General features: G+C 35.2%; 1 protein-coding gene across 1 annotated transcript; it reads right to left on the bottom strand.

Moving 5' to 3' along the window:
* Positions 1-826: 826 nt before the first annotated feature.
* LOC140812422 (uncharacterized) lies at positions 827-3,229 on the bottom strand. Its single transcript, XM_073170681.1, has 3 exons — positions 1,946-3,229; positions 1,023-1,847; positions 827-942 (listed from the first exon to the last, which is right to left on the bottom strand). Exons 2-3 carry the CDS (start codon positions 1,777-1,779, stop codon positions 827-829), a joined length of 873 nt encoding a protein of 290 aa, XP_073026782.1. The 5' UTR covers positions 1,780-1,847; positions 1,946-3,229.
* Between the last annotated feature and the right edge of the window lie 8,344 nt (positions 3,230-11,573).

Raw genomic sequence — 11,573 nt, 5'->3', positions numbered from 1 at the left:
ACAATTCCAAAAACAATCTGTTTCTAAATCTGACTTCGATTCTACAATATCTACGGTAGTAGAAACACCATATCCGAATCATATTCAATTCTGACAACATCATAAAATCAAATCTTGTCTAAACGTAATAAAACTTACGTCCGTGCGTAGCCTGCGTTGATAGTAACACAGTACCGAAGTCGGATTTCAATTCAGGTAGACGGTTTACTCGTAAATCAATTTCTAAAGAAAAGAACAAAGCTTTTCCCTAAACCCTCGATTTCTTTCCCCCTTTTTTCTGAAAATTACGCATGCTGATATATATATATATATATATATATATATATACATCTCACGCATTCCAAGAGACAAGTGGCAATTCGACCAATTGCATGCCGCGCGCATAAAGCCGCGCATATGCGCCGGCAGTTCTGCCCGGCTGCTACTGCCTCTCGCGCATATGCGCCCACTCGCCCGCGCATATGCGCCAAAGCCCCTGGATGTCCCGCGCATGTGCGCGCAATGAAGTCGCGCATGTGCGCGAGACTTTCTGCTCGGCATTCGTTGGCTAGCGCATATGCGCGACACACCTCCGCGCATATGCGCCCAACCTACTGGACCATACGCGCAGGTGCGCGTGCTCGCTTCGCGCAGGTGCGCCAACTCTTCGGACGGCTCGCGCATGTGCGCGCTTATCGTCGCGCATATGCGCCGATGCTACTGTCCTTGCACACACATTTAACACCTTTATCATGTGTCCTAGTCCGATCCGTTCCGTCTATAATCATCTCGATTAATTCTATAAATCATTTCAGATTAATCTCCATTTAAAGTAATCATATCCAAATCATTCCAGATTACGGTAATTAAATTCTCGGGCATTACAACATGTGAGGCTAAGAACTTTGATAGCAAATTCTTTCAAATTTGGAGTACCATTGCCAAACATTTTCCACCAATCCGCTGAAAAAAAATGTATCTCATCATTTTCATTTGATATTTAAGTATTTATCTATTTAACTTCTTGCAAAAAAAACACATACCAGGCGCCATTGGTTGGTCTTTATTATTCCTTGCTCTAATGGCAAATTCGTTGCCGAACAATGACTCCGAGTTCTTATATACCGGCAATTCCTCCATAATAATCTTATCCCTCACGTCATGGCTTGGAATCAATCTTTGTATGCATGCAAACAACCCATTTGTGACTTCTGCATCCGTCTCAACTTTCGGATTGTGATAGTAAAAATATGGGTTTAAGTAGTATCCTGCCGCGTGCAAAGGATGATGAAGCTGATTATCCCATCTAGCATCAATAATTTCTAACACTTTTTTACATTTCTCTCGGTTGTTATCAAAGGACTTGAGAATTGTTTCTTTTGCTCTGTCCATAGCTTCATAGATATAACCCATCGCTGGCCTTGTTTCATTGTCGGCAATGCGAAGAACCATCACTAGAGGACACATCACTTTAAGGGTGTATGTCACATTATTCCAAAATGAAGGCTTGAAAACAGTATCATTTGCCTTCTTACCCTTTATATCATTTGACCATTTACTTTCTATCCACTGTGTTGATATGAGCATTCTCTTCAAAGCCTTTTGTCGTTTCTGGAGGCTTTGCAAAGTGAGAAATGTAGTAGCAAAACGGGTGACTCCGTGTCTTGCCAGCTCTTTGTTTCCAGTAAATTCTCTCATCATGTGCAAAACACCTCCATGATTGTAAATGTAACCAACAAGAGCAATTGCTCTAGAAATAGTCTTCCGAACCACCTCAATTTTGCCAATATCCTCTAACATCAAATCAATGCAATGAGCAGCACATGGAGTTCAAAACAAATTCGGTCTTTTTGCTTGTAGAAGTTTACCTACAAAAAAAAAGTACAAAACAAAAAAGAATCAAATTATGTTATAACTTATATGTAATATAATATCCAAGAAAATAAAATTTCAATACTTCAATTACCAGCTAAAACATAATTGCTGCCATTGTCTGTAATCACTTGCACTATATTTTTCTCTCCCACACGCTCTACAAATCTATCAAGCAACTCAAATAACAGTGTTCCAGTCTTGACATGGGCGGATGCATCCACAGATTCCAAGAACATTGTTCCTTTGGGTGAATTAACCAAAAAGTTGATCAATGTTCTATGCTTCCTATCAGTCCACCCATCAGACATAATTGAGCAACCATATTTCTCACATTCATCTCTGTTTTCTTTCAACAACTCATTTGTGTAGACAATTTCTTTCTGTAAAAGTGGTACCCTCAATTCATGATAACTTGGTGGTTTCAAATTCGGCCCGTACTGACCTATGGCTTCAATCATTTCCTTGAAGCTATCTAAATGGGCAGCATTGAAAGAAATCGTAGCTTGATACATGAAACGAGCTATCTTTTGAACTGTTCGATCTCTAAGCTCTTTATCACAAGCATCGTTTATGTTTGTTTGCCTCAATTTCCCCCCCTTTGGTTTTCTTCTTCGTGATAAAGAGATCCATCGGCCCTTTAACACTGCCACTTCCACTTCAAGTTCCAGTCTCGTGTATGGAAGTCAAACTTCTCTTTTTGCTTGGTTGTACATCTTCTTCATCGTCTTCATCTTCATCGATATCAAGAAAGCAAAAATCTTGCTTCATTCCACCGCAAGCTCTCAATGTTTGCTTCTTCTTTTCATTCATATAATTCAAAAGCTCATCACGGACACTTTGAGGACACTCTTTGCATTTTCTTACATTTTTTGAATTCCCAGCAATATGTTGTTTGGCTCGAAAAATTCCTCCATTGGACGTGAAGCCACAAAACCTACACGTCACACTATTAGTACATTTGGATTTTTCAAATAACAATGCTTCCAACCGGGGTCTTTCTTATTATCCCCAGCTGGTTGTGTGTTTTCTGATTGAGGATGAGAAGCCATAATTAGATATCTGCTGCAGAAAAGAACAGCTCCAAGTTACTTGAAAGTTGAAACATAAGAACAACTACGTGTATTGAGGCTCGAAAGCAGTACATAAGAACAACTACAGTACATAAGTTGAAACAGAAGAACAACTACAGCACATGCCCCATTTCACAATGCCACTCAAATATAATCATACTTCACAATCATGATATTGTATTCCCATGTATTAAGGCTCGAAAGCAATACACCCAACAGTGAATCCCCATTACCACACCAAGATATTGCAATAATTAAACAACAATAAATGAAATAGAATATAACAAAATAGAATAAAATAAAATATGAACCCATCATTGCCGGGATCTACACCCTTACTACAAAATTTTGGGTTGTCAAAACCCATACTACTGCAACAATCACCACCATATAATCGTTAATCTCCAAATAAGATTGAGGCAGTAGTCAGTACATGCCCCATTTCATCACTCTGAAGTCTGAACCTCTCATATTCATTGTTCATGAAAATAAATAAATAAATATTCATCAAAACAGCCCCATTGTAGTCAACAATTAAACTTCTCCTACCAATACCCAGTTCCACAACTATTTACTGCAGAAGTTTACTGTCATTGGTGCGCAAACAAAAAACCAGAAACTATAATGAACAAAACCTACAGCTAGAGTGGATTGACTCGATGACAAACAAAAAACCAGAGAGAAAGAGATGGTGCGCACTGCGCAGAAGCTTCAATCGGCAGAAAGAGATTGGTGCGCAGCGTGAAGCTTCAATCGGCGGGCCTTTGGACGATTGTAGGAATACGTATCGACATGCAAACTAGGCTATTTTTTTAAAATAAATTACTTATGGGCTGAAATTAGTTATGGACTTATTTAATTGGGCTTTGGGTCATTAAAAAATAAAAGAGAAGCCTGCTGCAAAGAGGCGGAACGCCTGGACCGCCCGTCGCCTGGAGAAAGTTGCGCCTCAGGCGCTAAAGGCGCCCGCCCAGCCATGCACGTCGCCTGGTGGTCATCTGAGGCGCTGAAGCGCCGCCTAGCGCCTGAGGCGCGCCTTTAACAACTATGGCCAAAATTAGTGCCTCCCGAATACTCAAAGTTTCTTCCTTTAGAGCTGAAGGTGCGGGATATTTACATAGATTTCAGCTACAAAAAATCCACTGGAATCACGAACTAAGCATCCATAACCTAGACGAGGAGGGTTGATAAAAGTGCAGCTTCCAGATTACGTTTAAAGGAAAGGATTGGGTGGTACTCCATCTAGAATGGATGTTCGGTCCATGCAAAGACGTAGAAGTATCGGCCCCTTGATAAGCCGTGATCCAGTGGAGACGGATGTCCATGGCTGAGTTTTCTCCATAATATTTGCTCGTCTTTCTAAATTTTTTCAAATTTTCTTTTGCCTCCAACTTCCAGTTTCTGACTCCATCCATTGTTCGTGTTGAGCCAGAGGCAACATAAAACAACCGCTACTATCTCAATTTCCTCAGTAGGGCGAGAGCCATCCAACAAGTCCACTCTCGAAACGAACTTGCTGCCTCAATACAACTCCCACTAGCAGTAAGCTCCAAACATTACGTACACAGATGGGCACGAGACCAAGGCATGAAACTCATCCTCTGATCATGATGGATTGATGGCAAACAGGAACATTTACTCTACGACCCTGTAACTGTTGGAATAGATGCTCTGTAAATCAACGGTTGGCTGAAGAATTTATCGACTCAATTGTAAATTAACAGTCTTTATTTTAATTATAATTTCATTTTATGGTTCTATTTTATTTTATCTGTATACACATGCAATCAGCATAGATAAAATCTTTGATTATACTTTAATATAAATGAATCGTAATTCGATCATGAAACTCAGTTGTAAACATTGTATTTCGTTCTTAGTCGATTCAGCCACCTAAAAACAAAGATAAAAGGTCGATGAGCTTGATACTAGCATATGTGATGTTGTGGACCGTGTTTCATGGTAAAGACATAAAGATGGTCAATCATGCAGATGAGTAATCATACGATGATTTGTACTGAACAACTCTCACTCGGACTTTGCAAGTGATTATGGTTCATCGAGAGGAAAATTCCATGGTTGTGATTGTACATCATTAGTCCTTACGACCCAGGGACAACACTGAGGCTCTACATACTAAGATTGTGCTTTGACTCGTTTACCGACTCCGCGAGGGTCACAAGCTGACGAGCTTGGGTGCAATTGCTACATGTGTAGGAGCTAGTGCATTGTAGTCAGGGATTCACCGCTCACATACGGGTGTGAATATCTTATTTGATCTAACAAAATAGTAGTGCATGAAACCTCTGGTCAGAGTGTGAGATGTACATTAGGGAAAGTGTTTTCTAGTTATGCATGCGATGACACTATGAATATTTCAAGATTGTATCACATAGGTATCAAATCTAATATGCAACCTTCGATGAACCAATGGTTGCATATTCAATCGACATATATGAGATGAAAGGACCATACTGTACATTAATCATAACAAACTTGTCTTGCAAGCACTATCAGTGATATATAGGGAATCATGAGACGATGCTACTAGACGATCTTACCATGATTCGATGTGTTTAATCATAAAAATGATTTCTGACATTCTCATGATCAAATGTTGATGCATGGAATGTGGCAAATTAGAGTAAGTCTGAATAAAAAAAAATGTCCTGAATCACAAAGAATTGTGAACTCACTGCTAGCAGTATCCCTAAACCATTGAAGACAACAAAACACTGAAACCTTCGTATGGACTCCAAAAGTAAAAGGTGTTGGCTCACGATTAGCGATCAACTTCTTATATAACCACTTTTCGCTGTATAAAGTCCCCTCCCCCACATCCAACATATTGTCACCGTCTCTCCTGCTCAAAGGAATAGATAGAGAATTAAACGTTTGTCTTATTTATTTAAAGTGCAATAAATGGTTGTTTTTATCATTATTAAATAATAATTATGTGTTTTATTTTTTTTATTATTTGACTATAGTATGGTTTTCGTTTTTATTTTTTATTATTGTATTTTAAAAATAATAATTATCGTCATCGTAATCGTAATTGTAATCATTATCATTATCATTATCATTATCATTATCATTGGGATATGCTAAGGTTTTAACTAGAAAGAAAATAATTTGAAAATTAAAAAAATTAAAATAAAATACCTGGCTCAAATGACTATTTCCACGCATTAATGAATAGTCATTGTGTCACGTCCCGTGATTGGACCGTTCGACATCCGATATGGCCATAAAACACCGCTTTAATGGTAATAATTCAGCCTTAACTTTGTCATAAATTATTCCTTAATTTCAAGTTTGATAATGACCATAAAACACGCCTTTAATGGTCATAATTCAGCCATAGATTCGTCGTAAATTAGCCCTTAATTTTGAGCTTTTGATGGCTGCCATTATTTTGGAAATCGAGGTCTGTGAAATCGTGGTCTCCACACATCTACTCCCGATTCAATATTATCTATTAAATAATAAAATCACAAAAATTCTTGTAAGACGGTTTCATTGGTCAATTTTGTGAGATTTATCTTTTATTTAGATCATCAATAAAAAAATTGTCTTTGCCACATTTTCATCAATGGCCACAAGATTACGTTTTTCCACCACCCTGACTCAACAGACACTGAAAATAGATTTATTTTTATATATATAACAAATAAAAAACACGACTAAACTAGACATGCTTGCAGAAATCATGGGGACACAACTTGAAACCTTTAAGGAACCACAAAAAATTTAAACTAACCACAAAATTAAAATCATATATTGTCCTATATGTTGTAAGACGAGAAAACGAAGAAGAGAAGTAGAAATCTCCCCTTGTATTGATAGACAACTTGAATTCTTGGGGTGGAGCTTTATTTCCATCTTTTCCCTCACTTTTCAACGGATTGGGGTATAGCAACGGAAAATAAAAATGGGCAAGGGACAAAAATTAAAGACCCGAATACAAAAAATCAAATAAAAAAAATAAAAAAACTAGAAACTCTTGGGTTTCCTCCCAAGCAACGCTTAGTTTATAGTCATCAACCTTTACCTGACTATATCTGAACTTTCAAAACTTCTAGATCTTTTCATAAATTGCAGACATAGAGAAAACAAATTAAAACAAATTAAATCAAATTAAACGATAGAAAATAATAAATTAAATAAAAATAAAGAAACTATAAATTAAAATCGAGATCACTTGGTGACAATATTAGTGTAAAATAAATTAAATCAATTCCCGTTAGTGGCACCAAAAACTTATTGCATGTTTTTCGCTCGCAAGCGCACAATTGCCAAGTTTTAATACATGATGAGTAGAGTATCGTTCTCATGAGGATTGAAAATGTAAATTAACTATAAACACTGTAATTAAAATAATCTAAACTTTATTTATAAAATCAGTTGAATATTTATATAAACTAAAATAAAATAAATAATGCGGACATTCAAGGATGTTATGGGTACATGATCTAATACATGTTCTAGATACAAGATTTCATTTAATTTTCATTCATGTAAATCATATTAAATTGACAATATTAATTATTTCAATTTATAAGCGAAGAACTCTTGAGTGTTATTTACTATATCTCTCGAGCTGTGCTGATTAAATTTTATTATTTTAATGTTGGTACCTATCAGACGACACATGAATATAATTTAATAGCGTTCTATGGTTATCTTTTAATTACTTCAAAGGAAGTTGCATGTCTCCCGAACTCTATAAACATCCCAGGTTGTGTTTTCTCGTTGTCTTATTCAAAATTTCATCTTCCGAGTGATAGATTTCAAATAAATATAACAATTCAATTAGTGAAATAAGAAAAAATAATAATATACAAAATAATATTCAAAATATAGAATTTAAATCAAGTTAGTCAATCTCCAGAAACAACCAATAATTTTATGATGAAATAATTAAACACATATACATATTCAAAGATATCATCATAAATCAAAGCAAATAAATAAAATCACAGAGTAAAATCACACTTCTCCACGAGAAGAAATCTTCCAATACACGTGATAGGGATATCAAAATCAGACACGACCCACCAACCCGACACGATTCAACCCGAAAAAAAATCAAGTTTGAAGTTTTCGTGTTCGGGTCAGATTGGGTTGGACCCGATAGCTCATGCTATTGGGTTGGCTCGGGTTCGGGTTCGCTTGTTTCGGGTTGAGTTCGGATTGAACAATTTTCGAATAGTACTATTAATCAATCCAACCCAACTCACTTAACACATCCGAATGGATACCCTTAACACGTGGTAAATTTAGATTAGTGTCACTTATGACTTTTAAAAGAAAACGCTTTAAATTGGTTCAGTAGCCCATTAAGTGTGTGGGCTAAGATCAATTACAGATACTATCCATTTGGGCCAAATAAATTGGGTCCCGGCAGAATAAGACGATCGTGCTTACATTTATATTATGGATTTTTATATATCATATTCATGATATATAAAAACTATGATCCATCATCCCAATTTCGAACTATCCCATCAAGAAAATCTGAATTTGTAAAATTCATTCCAAAATTAATTTTTATGTTGATTTTTGGTGTTTCAATTCAATTCGTTAAGGATATGTAAGAGATTGTTTGACCCGTGGATGAGATTATGAATGATATATAATATATAGATGATAAATCTATATATCTGAAAAAAAATGATTTATAAATATAATGTTTTGTAGAACTCGAGACAAATGTATCATTGAACAAATATATATAATCAACAAACGCGATCGAGATGCTTCACAAAATGAAATAGAATCACTCCCATAGTCTAAATGTTACGATAATAATATTTTTTTCCTTCTTTGAATATTAGCTTCATAACCATCATAATTTATATAATGAAAGTAGTGGAAATTATGGGATGAGGACACCACTTTTTTTTAAAAAAAAAATGAAAATAAAATATATTTGAATACTTTGTCTCAAGCAATCCATTTCAATATTTATTACTTTTTCCTAAATACATAATTATCTCAAAAGTTAATTCTATGAAAGCTCATGCTTACGTTAGAATGAGATTTCTGCGCATGCCTCCTTACTTAAGGCTTTTTCAAAGCTTTTTTCAAAAAAGAAAAATGGGATTTCGAGAAACATAATCATGCCACTTATTACATATTTTCTCCACTTCTAACAACCTAATTAAGGGCTGTATTTAGTTTTTAATTGTTTACTTTTCCGCAATGTCATTATTAATTAATCAAAACAAATGATAATGATAATCATCGGTATAATATTCGACATTAAAGCGCATATGACAATTGGCAGATTATACAAATATTAATTAACCATAAATACATTCATCCGGATGATACAACTTCGATCTTTTAAACTACACAGAAGTTCAAACATCGCGTTTCAATCTGATCTCTAATAATGTAATCATTAACACTCTCCAATAATTATATCAACTTAAATTGTATAAGAATCAGACACATGATACTAATAATTATATATATCACTTGTATGATCAAACCATTACATGAGTGAATTTCAAAATTGAAAATTATAGTATGAGCAGTAATGATCATGTTTCAGTCTTTTCAAATAAATTTCAAAATTTTATATGCAATTTATTAAGAAATTTTTTTTTTTTTTGTAATCTAGTTTTTCAAGTGTACACTATATCATATACATGAGTGAATTTATAATTAAGGAATTAAATCGTCAGTCTTTTTAAAATTGCTTGCATCCAACGGAAACCACTTGTCAAAGGAGGAAGCTAGAGACGAGATTCATTAGTTGTGCAATGTTAAGCAAATATCGTAGTTCTCGAAAGAGAAATAAATTATTATAGATTTTTAAAAAATACTGAAATCCAAGCAGAAATAATGAACAATTTCGTGTAAAAATGCACTAGATAAATCTAAAACAGTAAAGTAAACCGAGACATGTATGAAGTCTAGTGTCATTAAAAGATATTTGTCCACTCTTGTATGTGCTTCGAGGATTTTTTGGAATTATTTTGTGTGTCACGTCCCGGGACAGAGGGTTGGTCAACACCGGCGTTGCTCTCAAATTTTCATTCGAAAACAACAAGCCTCAGAAGTACAAAATTCAGAAACCAGTCTTTTTATTCGTAAGTACGGAATATCTCAATGTCTGATACAAACTCTCAAATAATAAATGTTTTACAGCGGAAATGTAAAACCAAATATAATAATTTATTGACAGACGCAACGGAAAACATAAACATAAACTGAGAACAACAGTCTTCTTCACCAGCCCCAGAACTGGATCTGCTCTTCTTCTTCAACATTTCTTCAGTACTCTTATCTGAGATGAGTTTGATGGGTGAGTGATATGATTGTCACTCACTAAGCAGAGGCATGAATAACTCCCAGTTTTTGAAAATCATTTTAATACAGAAACAGTAATTCAAGAATATATAGAAACTTTTACTTTCAGAACAGGAATCAGTATTCAGAAATCAGTATTCAGTAATCAATAATCAGAAATTTAGCAATTAAGCACTGAGCACGTTAGTGAATTTCATGGCTAAACTGATATCAGTCCCCTATATGTTCTCTCCTCTAAGGGGTGAGGCCAGTAATCAGTAATCAGTAATCAGTAATGTTCAGAATATATATTTCTACCATTAGTTCACTAGGTTTCAGTGCTTCAAAATTAGATATCAGAATTCAGGAATACTTTGCTTTAAAACAGGAATCATCAAACGGATTTCAAGATATTTATACATAAGCTCACTTACAGTCATTTGCTAAAAGTGTTTCGGTTGAAGTTTGAAATTCTTCTTGCCTCGCTACTGGATTTTACAGCTCGAAAATAGGCATTCTCTTAGCTCTAATTTCAAGTGATAATCTCAAGATTTGTGTAACCCAATTCAGAGGTTGAGGGTGCTATTTATAGGTCAAAATCTGACTGTTAGCCTCCCAAATAAATGGCCATAATCTGTCATTTACCGCCTTTATTCCATGTTAATTGCTTCAGTTACAACTCATAGGCTGAATCAGTAACTGTCTGCTGGAATTGGATTATGTCTGCTGGATTTTGTCTGCTGGATTCTGTCTGCTGGATTTTGTCTGTTGGAAAATATCATCTTCTGAAATATGAGTTGCAGCTAGAATTGTTAGCTTCTGCTGAAATTTGCTAGGTGCTGCTACTGCTGGAAGTTCAGGTTCTCATATTGTGGGCTCACATAATTTTATTAATTGTACGTGAACAAGCTATCTAATAAAGTACCCAATAATCTAATTAATTATGTGTTTCCAAAATATTAAATAAATCGGTATGATTCACTTTATGTATAGAAATCGAGCCCAATTATGTTTTCAGTGATGAGTCAAAGATTTCCAAGGTTATGGTATCCGAGGCACTGAGAAGAACATATAATATATTCGTCACATATATTATAGATCTCTCACATTCTCTCATCTAAGACAAGAATGAGGTTGTTGATTCTCTGTTGTCTTGGAAGATCCATAACCCCGACGCTAGATCAAATAATGGATTCTGGTACGTGTTTATTATTATTTATATTTCTGATAATTCGACATGAATTCCCTGCGTGTTGTGATATACGTGTTTTATTACATGATTTATAAATTTAATTTTAATAAATCTCCAACATGATCAAGTTGGAAGACCGTTTCTCAAAATACAACGGG

The sequence above is a fragment of the Primulina eburnea genome, chromosome 14, assembly GCF_022965805.1.
Source record: "Primulina eburnea isolate SZY01 chromosome 14, ASM2296580v1, whole genome shotgun sequence".
In the NCBI taxonomy this organism is placed as follows: Eukaryota; Viridiplantae; Streptophyta; class Magnoliopsida; order Lamiales; family Gesneriaceae; genus Primulina; species Primulina eburnea.
The sequence above is the reverse complement of the archived record's forward strand: the minus strand, read 5'-3'. Positions and strand labels throughout refer to the sequence as shown.

Coding starts and splice junctions, on each gene's coding strand:
- LOC140812422 (XM_073170681.1), bottom strand. CDS start 1,779: ATGTTAGAGGATATTGGCAAAATTGAGGTGGTTCGGAAGACTATTTCT. Junction 943..1,022: donor AGACCAACCAATGGCGCCTG/GTATGTGTTTTT, acceptor ATTTTTTTTCAG/CGGATTGGTGGAAAATGTTT.